The 15,150-nt window shown below is 37.6% G+C and overlaps 1 protein-coding gene across 2 annotated transcripts; it reads right to left on the minus strand.

Moving 5' to 3' along the window:
- Positions 1–1,042: 1,042 nt before the first annotated feature.
- Positions 1,043–14,622, minus strand: BuGZ (Bub3 interacting GLEBS and Zinc finger domain protein). 2 transcript variants are annotated; one of them, XM_089636516.1, is made up of 8 exons: positions 14,435–14,622; positions 13,823–13,949; positions 13,610–13,736; positions 11,980–12,157; positions 10,251–10,343; positions 8,657–8,930; positions 7,990–8,308; positions 1,043–2,971 (listed from the first exon to the last, which is right to left on the minus strand). In XM_089636516.1, the coding sequence occupies exons 1-8, from the start codon at positions 14,473–14,475 to the stop codon at positions 2,862–2,864; spliced, it is 1,269 nt and encodes a 422-aa protein (XP_089492642.1). In that variant the 5' UTR covers positions 14,476–14,622; the 3' UTR covers positions 1,043–2,861. The 2 variants fall into 2 exon arrangements, with proteins under 2 accessions (XP_089492642.1, XP_089492641.1); XM_089636515.1 differs by having other exon boundaries at positions 7,990–8,311.
- Positions 14,623–15,150: the final 528 nt, after the last annotated feature.

The following is a 15,150-nucleotide window of genomic DNA, read 5'->3' on the forward strand; positions in this document are numbered from 1 at the left end:
CATTCAACCTCACTACATTCTCCCAAAGTGGATGCCATTGTCTTACAAGTTCCAGACAGTTTTGAATTCTTTCACAGGATCGTATTATTATTTATACTTATAAATCTAAGATTTTTAAAACCTCAACAGTGTTAGGAACTCTATTCTTGCTACTATATTATTATATGCTCATCTAGTCCTGGCTCCAACTATTTTCCTTTTTTACACAATTTAGCAATGGCATGACACGTTTTATCAGTGAATGTTTAAAGTAAAATTCATGTATCACTCAGGACATCCGCGAAGATCGGGTTAATTTTCCAGGTTACGAGTTGAAGTGCAGTCGCAGCTACATGATGCATAAATGAGGATTTGAGGATTTTGAAATTGCGTGAATGTTGACAGGTTCAAACCACGAAGCGCATTGTTGAATAGTATCCAATCGAGCATCTCCTTGGGGCACGTCGAAGCTGCACGACACATAGGGGATGGTATTGGATGATTCAAGAATCTCAGCATCCTCATGTAGCCACAATGTTGATGACCATGAAGAAGTCTTGGCAGAAATTTATAAATAATTCCTCAGCAGGTTGCATTACTTTTCGAGACAAAGCTCCGCAACTCTATGATATATGTCCGTCCATTCTGGAAGTTTCCTCCGATAATTTGTAAAGTGCCAAATTTAGGATTAAGGCATTGTGAAAATAAAACAACAGTATTTTTGTGAGGATTTTTATTTATTAGGTTAAAAATAGTTTGAAACAGAACTACTAAACTATGAATATGCAATACATTATTACATCAATAATAGTAAACAATATGTCTATTATTTCCCGATCCAAATGCCAGCAAGCTACTAGTATTTATACAAGCTAGTATAGTTTTATTATTTGCAGTCAAGGTAAAGCTTTAATAAATAAATACTAACATTCTAAGAAAATTTAAAACAGCATTAACTTATCGCAATCTTTATGACAATGTACAGAATTCAAAAGGTTTATTAATAAAATAATTTAACTTAATTCTTGATTAATAAATTAATTTAAGAAAAAACACTTATTTCTCTAATGGAGAAATACACAAACTTTAAATTTACATTATTAGTTCTCGGATTAAAGGGATTATATCTTATGAGATCCATTATTGCCGCAAAGAGCATTCAAAAAGCATTTATAATTATTATGTTCTATAAAATTTCATAAAAACAATTAACAAATATGACAGAAATCATAATATGTTTGTTTGTTTATGTTCATCAAAACAGTTAAAAAGAGATTGGTTATGTAGTTTACTTGGTCATTCAGTTGGGAAATGTTTTATTATAATATATTATATTATAAAAACTGCCTTAAATCATAACAAGTTAGTGACAGGGGACCGCCAATCCAACAACAGAATGTTGTGACATGTTATGTCACCTGTCAAACTTAGCTGAAGTACGCAAGGTGGTATGTTCCTTACAGCGGCGGGAGGCAGGAGTATAAGGAGTATGAGTGATCTAACGCATATATAACGTATTGCATCCTAGTTGTAGTTGAATGAGTGAGTTAGATGTATACTTCAGCTTGTAGATTTGACAGGGGAGTGCCAGCCCAGCAACGGCTATTGTGATATCATCAGCAGAGCGCATTTCCATTTCTAAACACGAAATACAAGCTGCAACTTTTCGCCTGTCGCACAACCAACCAGCAGAGTGACGGCAGAGTGGATCTTACTATTCCACAATACTGGGAAGACGAGACTCGAGTACAATACATTTGAAAGCCATACAGTACAAAGTTGGTTGTGCAATAACAAGGGACCTAGGAATGGCAGGCGTTTGTTTGTGTTTGTTGTTTGGACGAAACTTGCGTGTTATTAAAGAATGCAGACATTTCCTGGTTAGGTCCAACAATAGCCGTTGCGACGCCCGTCACCTGTCGTACGAGGATGGCTTTATTTATTTATCATAACATGTTACATAAGGATTCAAGTTCACCTTTTCCATTCGGCGATCGGACGGTAGTTTTCCATTATCCAAAATTACAAAACAGTAAAAAAGATCAAAAGCTATCGGTGCTCACATTAAGATTCCAATAATACAGTAAATATGGGCTACGTATCAATGTGCAATACGGACATCCTCGTATTCGGATTGGATTGTAATAAATTGATTGTACATGTATCTGATTGAACAAATGGCTAATGGAGATGATTGTTTCGATTGAAGCTTACCTTAAAGAATTCTTGTCAGGTGACAAAAGTGAAGGTAAAATAAAGACACAACTGACCTGATGTGTGCGCCAGGTCCGGGATACTTAAGGCTAACAATTCCCTCCACCGCTAATAGTGTCTCACCATTCAACAGAACACGTGGTGTTAATGGAACATTAGAATTACTTGAGATGTCTTACAGAAGGGGCTGTGGGATACAACGGAAGGAAGAAGTGGTTAAATAAACTTACATACCGGCTTGCCACTCTCTTGGCTCTTTACTAACACGGGCCCATCGCGGCCGATCGATTACAACAGATCTGTCGACAGGTAAGAACACATCAATACAGAACAGGGAACAGAACTGGTCCAGTGGCGGGCTTACATACACGTACATACTACATTGCACATTGTGCAGCATGCATGCTGCGAGACTAACACTATCTTAAGTAGTCAATCAAATCAATTAGTCTTCAATCAAACAGAGAACAGACCTAGCAATATCCATCTTACTGACAAAACAAACTTTTCACTTATCGTCGTAATAACGTTACAATGTTGAATCTTGTCATTAAACATGGTCGTAACATAAATAAATAATCTCACAGGATGAGTCTCGACTGAAGGGAGTGTCTGTGAGGGCATCAGTTTTCGGGGGGGAAGAGCATCCAGAGCGGGGGGCGCACCGATCACCGGAAGCGCGGCGGCATCATCATGCCGGGGAACATGGGCATCCCTTGCATGGGCATCCCCTGCATGCCTTGCATCCCCTGCATCATGCCTCCCAGCGGAATCATTCCTACACACAAGGCAACACAGCATTAGTCACCGTTCTGCACAAGCTCAAACTCAACCTTCCTGGCTCCGAGGTGGAGCTACAGCTGTCTGCCGTCTGCCGTCTGCTGTAGCCCCACCTCAAAACATCCACCGCAACTAAGGCTCATGGCTTCAACACACACACAGATCATTTACACATAAAGCGTATTGACATCAACAAAACCAATACTCCCACATGCGTGTGTTGAGGCTACAAACAGTCTTAGTGCTAAATACAGTTTCATGTGTGAAAGAATAGTGGCCAACTTAGCATGTATTATTAAAAACAGAATTGTAGTCAGCATTCAAGATTATTAATAGCTAGTGTCTAGACAAGATGACTTGACATCCCGAAGTCGGGATGCCTGGAGACAGAAATACAGAATAATAATAAGGTTAGTTATCCTACCCCCACACATGAAATCATTTCCAATTCGTGGAAAAAATCACAGTTTAAAATAGTACATATAAAGGAATGTACGATTCAAATGATGGTTGCAATTACACAACTCAAATTCAGACCATGAAGCGTACATTTAGGTAAACAACTCAATTTACATGTGTAAAATAGTTTAGTAATGGTAACAGGGGACCACAGTAATGGTCCAACAGCAATAGATGAACTGCTGTGATTGCCAAACACAATCACCTGTCTAAAGGAGAGTCTCACCTCACGAGGTCTATCTAAGGTGAGGACAAGTGGGCTCGGCTCGGCTCAGCTGGAGCCATCTCTGTCGTGGCTGAACCAATTACAAGTCAACCACGTGTGCCAATACACCCCCACCCACCAGTGTCATACATTAACCCTAAAGTCTCGTCGCGACTGAGGTGTGCGCCTGCCGTCCGTTTCACACACAAATAAACATCTTACTTACCCTCGCGCTCTCTACCTGGCCCTGGCACTAGCGCCACAAGCCCCAGACAGTTTCACAGCCTTATAACCAAATCAATTCTATTACAGAATGCATCTATGAACAAAACTCAAAATACAAACTAACAAAAACATATATTTCTAGGCTGTAGTAACAGTAACATGTGCCCGAGGGTATTGAATGCGAGTGACACGTAGTGAATCTACGCGAATACACGTAGAGGGCGCTGACTAAATACCCGGATTGCTAACATCAAAGCCAAACCATGATACGGATGGGGAGCGTATGTACACAGTGGGGTTGGTTGTATGAAAGCGTAAAAAGGGTTGATGCGGTCGAATAAGGCTGTGAAGACAGTGAGAAGGCCGCGTGACACTTGCGCAGACAATGGGGGCCGGCCGAGCGCCTTCCTTGCGCTCTATCCCACTTACCGTAACTTTGAATAGACGCAAGGGAGGGCCGTAGCCGCAGCTCCATTGCAAACCAATATCTATTTTTTAGTCAACCAAACTTAATGATGAGTAATAATGAAAAGAAAACCTACCACATATTAAAAGTGTTCTGAAATAATAACTATCTAGGCATCTAATATTCAAGAAACCAAGATGTGATTTTGAAGCATTTCACAACCATGCCAAACATTCAAATACAATATAACTGGGCCACAGCTGTGCTAAGTAATCCAAGCGTGCCGTGCTGCCGGGTGTGGGGGCTGGGGGGCTGTGGGGCTGGAGAGCTAGGGGACAGGGGGGGGCGGTGGAACCACCCACTGGGAGGAGGAAGAAGGTGGCGCCCCCAGTTCCCACAGGCCCGGGGAGCACGGCACTGATTAAGTCATCACCCCAAAACACATGGCAAATATCTTCCAAATTATACAATTACATTTCAATATTGTTTTTAATGGAGCTATGATAAAACTTAAAAAAACGACAATGACAAATGTGGTGAATGTATACTCAAAGAGAAAAAACAGCAGAAAAATTCAAAACATTCTATTGGACCAAGAATATTATAATATAAGTGAAAGACAGAACGTTATCTCGCAACTTCTTTCACGTGTAGCTTTTCAAAAACATGTAACAAATAAATCAAGTTCAACAGTTTCTTTATATTAATTTATGATAATACAGAAAACATAAGATCATATCAGAGCGAGACAGAAATAGAATATACAGGAAAACAAAATGGCACGGCGATTATTGCCTATAAAATAAAAAGGTATAAAATAAATATGATAATATGCAGGTAAGTAATTTGGTAGTTGGAAAGTGTTCTACCTTGCTGAAGTGGCCAGTCTGTGTGACTTACGTAGGAGCGCCTCTCAGATCACATCACTTTACCAACAGACCGTTTCGTATCAACAGAACAAACAGAACAAACAAAAATATAATAGGCAGCAGTTGGCAACGTACATTCACTTTACTCATCAACTTATTATGGGACTTTACTTATTATTATTATTGAGAAACTTCCAAGCAGTATTAGTGCAATCCAACCCCCCATCCCCCGCCATCTGCTTCATTTGATCTTTCCCGAGAATGTTATCGCATTCAAGGATGCCGAAGATTAGCAAAATTCTACGTTGATTAGATATTATTGACTTGTTAACCTAAAAATATATATTAAGATAACTTATAAAGCAAAAATTTATGAATTCGTTTTGTATGAAGAGTTAATGATGAGTGAAAAACTTGAAAACGAGTGATAGGCCCCTTAAATAACAATAGATGACAATTTTGTAACTTTCATTGGATTTAGTTCAGAATTTATACAAGTTTGTAAAATGTTCATCCTTCACATATCTTCCTAAAACCTGACCATCATATTATATTTGTAGGTCTATTCTATGGTTATCAAATCAAAATTATATCCAATACAGGGAAACAATGTTTTGAAAAAAATCTCTAATTTCCATACATATTTAAACCTACAGAATTTAAATAATTTTATTATATCCCTAGCATTTTTATACCTGCTCAATGAGATTGTAATTACTAAATGAATCAATTGTAAACTAACCTCGAAAGAAACACAAATTTAATGTTTAATTTAAAGGTCCTATGTTCTATGTGCAGTAAGCCTATCAATGAATGACCACAGATTAAAATACAATGCAAAAATATTAACAAAGTACTTTGCAGTTGTTTTGCACAAATTCACTCATTACGAAGACATCAAATGGCCATTGAGCGTCATTTTGTATTTATTATTTGTGTAAATTTGTAAACAATGAAGTAATCTTTACCATTTGAAGGGTCCCAGTTAAATGACGATCCTAGGTGCGATTCAGTTTTCTATCAAATTGTAATAAGCTAACAAGCTAAACAACGATAGTTCTTTTTTGTTGTTTGTTTTTGGGGTGTTATGCCGTGTTGCGCTAACTCCTTCTTTAGCCGACGTTTCGAAGATGTGTTCGGTTCTACCGGATCTGCCCTGATGATGGACACTGCAACGCTGTCCGAAACGTCGGCTAAAGAAGGAGTTAGCGCAAAACGGCATAACACCCCAAAAACAAACAACAAAAATGCTTTTGGCCGTGAAAATCTAAAAACTTACCGAACGATAGTTCTCTTCTGCTTATCACAATTTGTTCAAAAGCTGAAATGAACTTAGAATCGGCATTTAACGAGGACCTTTCTACGTGGCAATGATCGTTTGATGACAATGTTACATTTGAATTTGTGTGAGACAACCCGTCCTTAGTGTTTCAGGTAAAATATTGAATTTTGTGCAGTGGTTTACGGCACATTGAACAAAGGGCCGGACAAACAAAGATAGTCCCACAGAATACAAAACATAAAATAGTGATATTTAAGTCATGTCATTATCATCAGCAAAATAAACTACCAAATAAACAACCAGGACTACAGAATGTTCAACTGCCACTAAACCAAGTCAGTCAGTGTTTAAAAGCATAATAGAACATTTGTTATATTATTATAATTATTGTTAAATCTTGTTAACCGAGTGATTATTTCAAAGTGTACAAGTTGTTTGTTGATTGGTTGGTTAGTGAGTGAAAAGGGAGAAACAATAATAAAGATCAAGGTTTGTTGGTATAATATAACATGGAATGTGTTTACTTGTTGTCATAATAAGGGCTATTTCGTACCTGCAATGCATCTTCCTATGGCCCTATATAAATAATGATTCAAGTTAAAAAACACAATAAACAGGTAGGTAATGACTGGTTTGTACTTTTGTCACTTAAAAATAAACAAGGTATTTTTGTTGTCAATTGTCAACTGGCTTATCCATGCTGGAGGGGACAGAGAGGTACCTATATCACTTCATGACTTTAATCAGATTAAAGCTGCGCATGTTGCTGTACAGTTCAACAAATGCCACACCCTCTTTCTTCTCATAAACAAATGTAAGAATTCAATCAACTATTTACACTTCTTAAGTAAACAAACCAAAATACGAATTTATAAGGATTTCTAACTTCATTTTTAAGTTCTGTGAAAGTTCTGTTATTATTTCAGTTCTGTCAAGCAAACTAGCCTTAATGATATAATAACAAAACTTGAATAGGCCTTACACAGAACCCAAAAATGAAGGTTTAAATTTGGTGGATGAAGAGACTTTGAAACAATTCATCAATTGATTTTCAACTTCTGTGAAGGTTATATTCAATTTCTGTTATTTATATCATTATTGGCCAGTTGTTTCACGAAACTGAAATAATGACAGATCTTGAATAGAACCTTCACAGAAGTTGAAAATCAGCTTTGAAATTTGATCAATTGTTCAAATTCTGTGTCAAATTGTTCAAACTCCGGAATGATGCACAAAATAATTCCAATATCATAGTGAAATTATTCCAAATTCAAAGGAAAATAATCACGTTATCGAAAAGGAGATTTAAAATTCAATGAAAAATTAATTAATCAATTTCAACATAAAAATGCAATGATTCCAAAATCATAACGGGAAATATGATCAAAGTAACATTTTCATAATCAAAATGGAACAGTTCCAAAATTAAAGAGGAATCATTCTAAAATCAAAGTGGAACGATTCTGATATCAAAATGAAAATCAAAGTGAATGCCCCTCCAGCGTGAATAGCGAGCGCGGGAGTTGATGGACGGATAGAGAAAGCCAGGAAAGAGCCGGGGCGTACTAACCTGGCGGGAACTGCATGGTGGGTGGGCGCAGCATGTTTAGTTGCGGCATGGCCATATGCTGCGGCATGGGCTGCATGAGGTGAAGCGGGCGGCCCAGCTGCTGCAACGACACGGGCAGCAGCTGCGGCGGGGGGCGCGGGAGCGAGCGCAGGAGGGCGGCGTGAGCGTCTTGCGCCTGCTTCTGCGCCGCCACAGCCAGCTGCACTGCAGCCATTTGCTGCTGCTGCTGGTGCTGCTGCTGTTGCTGCTGGTGGTGCTGCTGCACAGCTGCCGCCTGCTGCTGCACGGCAAGCTGGTGCGCACGGACATTGTAGCGCATCTGCTGGGTGTCATTTAGCAATCAAAATAGGAACAAATAGCAGAACACAAAGAAATCTCAAGAAGCTTGTAAAGGAAGTATCGTAGGTTTCAAAAGTACATTTTACATTTTTTTGGCCAGTTTTTTCAAAATAATGTGGGAAAACCTAATATATGCTGGCTAGATTAGACCTTTTTTATGTATGCATTCAAAATTTTAATATTTAAAAAATCACCTTCCAAAAACATTTTTTAGTTTTCAGATATATTCAGAACTATTGCATTTATTTGGATTTTATTATAAAACAGAAATACACACAAATTCTGATAGAATATGCCCGAGGCCTGAGGGTTAAGTTAAAGCAGGTACCTCAGCGATGGCCTGGTGCAGGCTGGCTTGGTCCTGCTGCTGCTGCGGCTGCTGCTGGAGCTGCTGCGGCTGCTGGGGCGCCGGCTGCAGCTGTGGCTGCGGGGGCACAGGCTCGGGTCGGCGGTACCGTGACTGCCGCGCCCGCAGCTCCTCCAGCGACACGTCCTCGGGCGGATGCATGATACGCGACCCAGCCCCCGTGGAGGTCACCAGCGGCCGCAAGGGGGAGCCGGCGCCGCCCGAGCTGGTGGGCGGGGCGCTTATTGTCACATTGCTGGAACAACAGAAATATAAATATAGAATATATATATGGAATAATATATGGAATACCAAGCACTCAACTCAATATCACCTCTCACTTTTTATTATGAACTAGCGCCGGCCCGTGACTAATCGCAGGGTATTATAATTGTAGAATTTGTAAAGCTGAAAGTATTTATTGAAAAAATATTTGCTTCGGAAATTTACTTTTCAAATCTCCAGTAAACGTGAAAAATTACAAAATCTGGCAAAAAATTAAACGAAAAAAATACACATTTCAAACACAGAATTATTGATGAACAAAATAATTTTGGTACCTACTTTAATCGCTTATCTGAATGGTTACCACAATCAATTTCAACTTTGAAAATAACAGCATATCCCACCAGACACCACCGATATAATTATATTTAATAAAAGTGCCACTCTTCAAAAAGCAATACACTTAAGACAGATTGTATTGGAGAATTTGAACAATTCATCAAATTTCAACATTCATTTTCGGGTTCTGTGAAAGTCCTATTCAAGTTTTTATTATATCATTATAGGCTAGTTGCTTGACAAAACTGAAATAAAAACAGAACTTCTAAAAAAAAAAATCTTTCACAAAACTTGAGAATTAACTTATTTTTATATATATTTAAAAAAGATATTATTATTTAAGGATCAGGCAGCATTCTCTGCTAAATTGAGTTGTTTTAAATTAAAAATAATTTAATCCTTTTTTCTCTACATATAAGAATCTAATCGAGCTTAATTATAATTCATCTAACACTACAAGTAATGTAAATTTATAACAAAAAGGAACTACGACTTTAGCTAGCACAATGCTGGGCATAACAAATGGGTACAACATTGGGGCACACAAATAGTTATTAAAGTAAACAGACTCCCACTAAGCCACTCAACCTGTATCAAAGGCAGAAGTTATTTTTAGTGCACCAAGTGGGTGATGAAGTTTGTTATGTAGCCAGCAGTAATAATTCCCATCTGGAATCATTTCACCAGTGATAGGGTAACGACTTACAATGCACGGCTGGCCAAATCATTATCACTTATTTCTGGAAATACATAACGATGTTCCTTGGCCAAACATTTGAAGACAAAAATAATAATATCTTTTTAATATGACCGAAGGGGATAGAGTCCCATTAGCTCAGTGGTAAAGAGCGGTGCCCCGGCAAGGCAAGAGTCCTGGGTTCGAGTCCTAGATGTGACCGTATCCTTTTCTGATTTTTCTGTTTCAGATTTTCGTTTAGAAATCGCTAATATTGTCTTCAATAATTAAATAATATTATCTTTCAAAGACCAATGCTTCTCAAAAAATGTTTACCTGTATGCAGGGAAGGCTGGTTTAGGCTGTGACTGGCCAGCACTAGTCTGTGGAATGGCACCTGGGAACAATGGGCGCACACCTCCCATCATACTGAAAAACAAACACTATTATTGTACCCAAGTCTTGCAAATTTCATAATGTAACTGCTTATAAAATTAGTGGTTTGAAATTGGCAGTACCTGAAGCTACTTAGACCCATCAATCTCAAAATATGATTCTCAACTTCTCAAGTACATTTTTAACAAAGCGATCAATGAGCACGCCATTGTAAAGACTAGTAATTCGTAAGCAATTTTTTTTTTCAATGACAATACAGTGATAGTACAAAGTGATTTGCCTTTAAACTTGGATTCATTTACAGACAAATCATTAAAAGGGAGACGCACTCGGTTTGTTTCTGTGTTCTGGGTATGTGGTTCTACGCAATATTATATATATATATATATATTGAATATATATATTGAAGATATTTGGAGAGCTACCAGAAGAAATAAAATCAGAAGAAAACATAAAAACATTTAAAATTAAATTAAGAAAATATGTGATTGATTCATTTTAAATGTGTTACCATAATTATATGTATATAAGGATTGTATTAGGACATAGATAACTATGTACCTACTTAAAATAACACAACAATAAACAATAATACAAATAGAAAATTAAAATTGTAAAAAGTTTGACAAAAATTCACAATTTACGATTAATTTGGTAAAAAAAACTCATGACAAAAACATTATTTCCTTTTCTTGCACTTCTTCATAAAGCTCAATAAACTATGAATACTCCTATTAAAATTCACATGAGTTCATGTAGTGTATGCAATATTAAACCAAGGAAGCTGGTGCAGTTTTCTACCTTTTAAAATACATCAATTGGTTCTGGACTATTGACCGCGGATAAACCGAATATGAAGGGTAAAATAAATGTGAATACCGCAATTTCACAAGCAATCTTCATAGAGTTGAGATGTGCTCGGGTCAAAAACACACAACCGTTGGGTCAGGCCAGATAAAAATGTTTACCCAAAATGTGAGCTACAGGCAATCCTAATCTTTATCTTATCTCAACCTTGACCCAGTATGGTTTAGCTAGTGAGAGCTCCTTAAACTTTTGGTGTGGCGACCCAAAATATTCCCTATCTGATTCTATTATCGCCACAACTTACCAGATAATGAGGTTATATATGTATTTTTTAAATAGTATATAAATAATCCACCGTAGGTAGTTTCCCAGAATAGCTAGATATATTGGGAGAAATGATTTATATGAGGATATATTACACTGGCATTTAACCCCAAGGAGCCAGAGCCCTGCATTTGCAGTGTTGCAGAACTGTGCCCACGCATGTGACGAAGCACTGCAATTGCAGTGTTGACCTTATACATTAATTTCTCTTTTAGATATTACTTCTACCGGGTTCGTTAAACACAAAATCAAAATACCACTTCATCATGTATAATATTGTCTACATGTTGGCCTTGACAAAAATGTATTTTTATTTATTGAATATTCTTGCCGGCTCCTACGAGTTTAGACGTTAAACCTCTTTCTTTCCCATGTAGAACTGGCGGATGAAGTATGAAGGTAGCTAAATGCAGTAAATATGAGATCCCTGAGGCGTATGTTTGATAAAACCACGTATGCCTGTAATATAAATGTGGAGATCCAAAAGATCCTCTCTGCCTACCCCTGCGGAATGGAGTGATAGAATGCATAGACTTACGGTGGTGGCGGGCCCGGCATGAAGGGGGGAGGCGGCATGGGCCCCATGAGCGGCATGTTGGGCGGCATGGGGAACAGCGAGGGCGGGCCGGACGGCAACGGGGCGGGCAGCAGACCTGGCCCGGCCTTCTTCTTGGCAGCGGGCTCATCCTCGTCGCTGTCATCGTCACGACCTCCACCTGCTCAAAAATATATTATGAATGCCAAAAATACAAATTTGGAAAATTAATCATGAAAGCAGTCTCTAGTGTCATAACTGTATTCTTCTACTTTCATATCCAGTCACAATCTCCATCTTCTTTCATGTAATACTTTTCATCCTTTATATCAGTTTTGAATCCTTAGAAAACTGGATAGTGTTAAGGGGCTTGCATGGTAACAGTTATTAGGTTTACATGGCTATGGTAAAATTTAACCAAGACGAGCATTCTCTTGCCTAGTTCACACAAGGACAGGACAATGAACCAAGACATTGTGCCAGAGATAGACGAGAAGGCTATCTCCGCATGACAATGTCTTACCCCCCCACCGCGCACGGCGTTTAAACGTGCTTGGACAGACAGTGGGATAATGGCCAGTCGCTCCAAGCGTACTTATATCGGCTCCTGGCGCTCTCGGCACTCAAATCTTATTAAAAATGAAACAATACAATACATCTTGGTATAGAAGGCCTAATATTTTATGCAAAAGCGCTCATTATGTCATGTTAATGGTATCGACGTCAGATACCATTTTCGCAGCTTACCACGTTTGAACTACAATCAAATTGTTGCATTATCCCATTGTCGTGTCCTGCTCATTCAAGGCTGTTCACGGAACTGGGACAGGACAATATTGTATTGTCCTCGTGTGAACTCTGCATTAATATGCAAAAAAATTTGAAACAAAAATTTGATTCAACTTAATTACAATAGGAAACAACTATATCAGTTAACGGAGATGGAAAATATTGCAATAGCTATTTCATTCAAATCAATATTAATATTTTACTTCTTTAGTATGGCGGCCATCAAATCAAAATTAATATCTCACACCTTTAGTATGGCGGCCATCTGTCATAATAGAACTACATATAATCTTTCAATAATATAAAATAAAGTCACTATGTATCTGCATCTGTCTGTTTACGCGCTTAGTGCTTCTAAACTATGTAACGTTTGACATGGTGTTTACTACAAATTTAAGAATATAGGCCAAAACGACTGCTCCAAGATGGCAATAACTCTGGATTTGAGTTTTTACTTCCTTTAAACTGTCGAAATAATACTTAATCCGTGGCGTGTGTGTTGTCTTGCAATACAAATGAAGAAAAAAAAACTGAAAATTTACACAATTTATTTACCTTTTATCCCGATTTCTGTAAAATATTGTATTTATATATTTCTGAATTAAATTGTGCACATATAACTTGCTTAGTCAATAAACTACGTTTGGCAATTCATAACCATCCTAATTTTGTATATTTTTAGTATAAAAACATTGGTAAATCCAGGCGATAAGGCTAGTGTCGGGCTCCTCGATTAGCTCGCGCACTCGACGGGTATTTTCTGGACAACGGCTCGCGCACACCACGGGTTAATATGACATTGAAATACAATCCCATGTTCATTTATTGTCCAGTTGTTAATTACCTGATCTTTGCTTTTCATGCTCCTTCAAATCCTCTGGAGGGATACCTTCCATTCCATAAATTTCTATTTCTATATTGGACCTAGTTGAGAGTGAATTTGGTACTTTATCTATCGCCTCTTTGTGGACCTGAAATTAAAAAGAGATTATAACAATTTCCATTTAGTAATTAACTATAAAACATTAAATATTATTTGATTTGATGGAAGCTTTACCTGCATACAATGTATTGATAATCCTGGGCCAGTGTAAAGCTTTTTATGACAAATATGACATTTGAAATGCTTAGCCTTTTGGTGCTGTATTAAGATCTTTTCATCGTCAAATTCTCTATTGCAGTACCTGTAAAAATCTGGTTAAGGAAAATTCACTACCCACACAGAAATAATAACAATAGAATTTAATCTGACTCACGAGAAATTACAAAATCGATACTGAAATGCTCAAGGCAATGCAGATAATTTTGATTCCTCAAAATACTGTGAACTTAATTAATAGCACATACTAATTTACTAGTGCATCTTATTTCACAATAAATAATCGATGATTTAAAATGAGAAATTACAGAAATTAACTGGGTTAATTTTTTTACGTAATTATCTGGAGAACTCAAGGGAAAATTTAAACTGTAGATATTATTTTACGGCATTGCTACACATGTTATTTCGCCTACATAGAGCAAACGCTATCACCGCGCAAAAAACATTTTGTAATAGGCGTGACCTATTTACATTGCTGGATGTGTCCATTTTTAAAACTTCGCAGTTAGTTCGCAATGTCGAATATGGCAGTGGAATAATGTCACAAACAATATTTATAAAGGATACCAGCACCATGGTTTCGATGCCTTCTTCTTTTTACGTCCCATATTCAAACGGGAAATTAATTAATTGCAGGACTTGACAGAATTAAAGTCAAATTCGTTGGATATTCAAATAAACGGCAACTGGATAACAGAAATACTATCAACGACGCACAAGTTTCGTCAAAATGGCTGACAGGAAGTTGATATAAAAATTTTATGCGCAGGCACTGCCGTCTGGCGCAGGTCATTATCTATTTCCTATGACGTACATGAGAGAAAGAGATGCACGTATCATTTTAAATTGCTAGAGGAAAAATACATATCTTTACAGTATTGCCAACGATAAATGGTTAAAATAAATATTTCATTCGAAGTGATTCGAAGTATGTACTGATAATATTTTTCTGAAAGGTGACAGATAAAACTTGAATATAAATAATATTCTTGCTATTTTAATATATTTTTTAACAGTAATCGTGATTACTATACGCAGGGTCTGGCCTACGCGGGTGCAATTGGAGCAGTCCACTCCAGGCGCCGAAATCCCAAGGCCCAACCTAACCTAACCTAACAAATCGCCCTTAAGATTATTTTTCATAAAAACCACGCTACACAAAAATACACATTATCCAAATATTATTGATCACAGTGATCACCTTACCTATACGTCTACTAACCGGTTTTGACAAGAGGCGCCAAAATTTTACCATTAAATTGTGAAAACCTTAAGGGCGCTGT

The sequence above is a fragment of the Hesperophylax consimilis genome, chromosome 10 (genome assembly GCF_061612785.1).
Source record: "Hesperophylax consimilis isolate HC1 chromosome 10, BYU_Hcon_1.0, whole genome shotgun sequence".
Taxonomy (NCBI): domain Eukaryota; kingdom Metazoa; phylum Arthropoda; class Insecta; order Trichoptera; family Limnephilidae; genus Hesperophylax; species Hesperophylax consimilis.

Coding starts and splice junctions, on each gene's coding strand:
- BuGZ (XM_089636515.1), bottom strand. CDS start 14,475: ATGGGACGTAAAAAGAAGAAGGCATCGAAACCATGGTGCTG. Junction 10,344..11,979: donor ATGCCGGGCCCGCCACCACC/GTAAGTCTATGC, acceptor TTTGTTTTTCAG/TATGATGGGAGGTGTGCGCC. Junction 2,972..7,989: donor CACCATGCAGTTCCCGCCAG/GTTAGTACGCCC, acceptor CCTTGTGTGTAG/GAATGATTCCGCTGGGAGGC.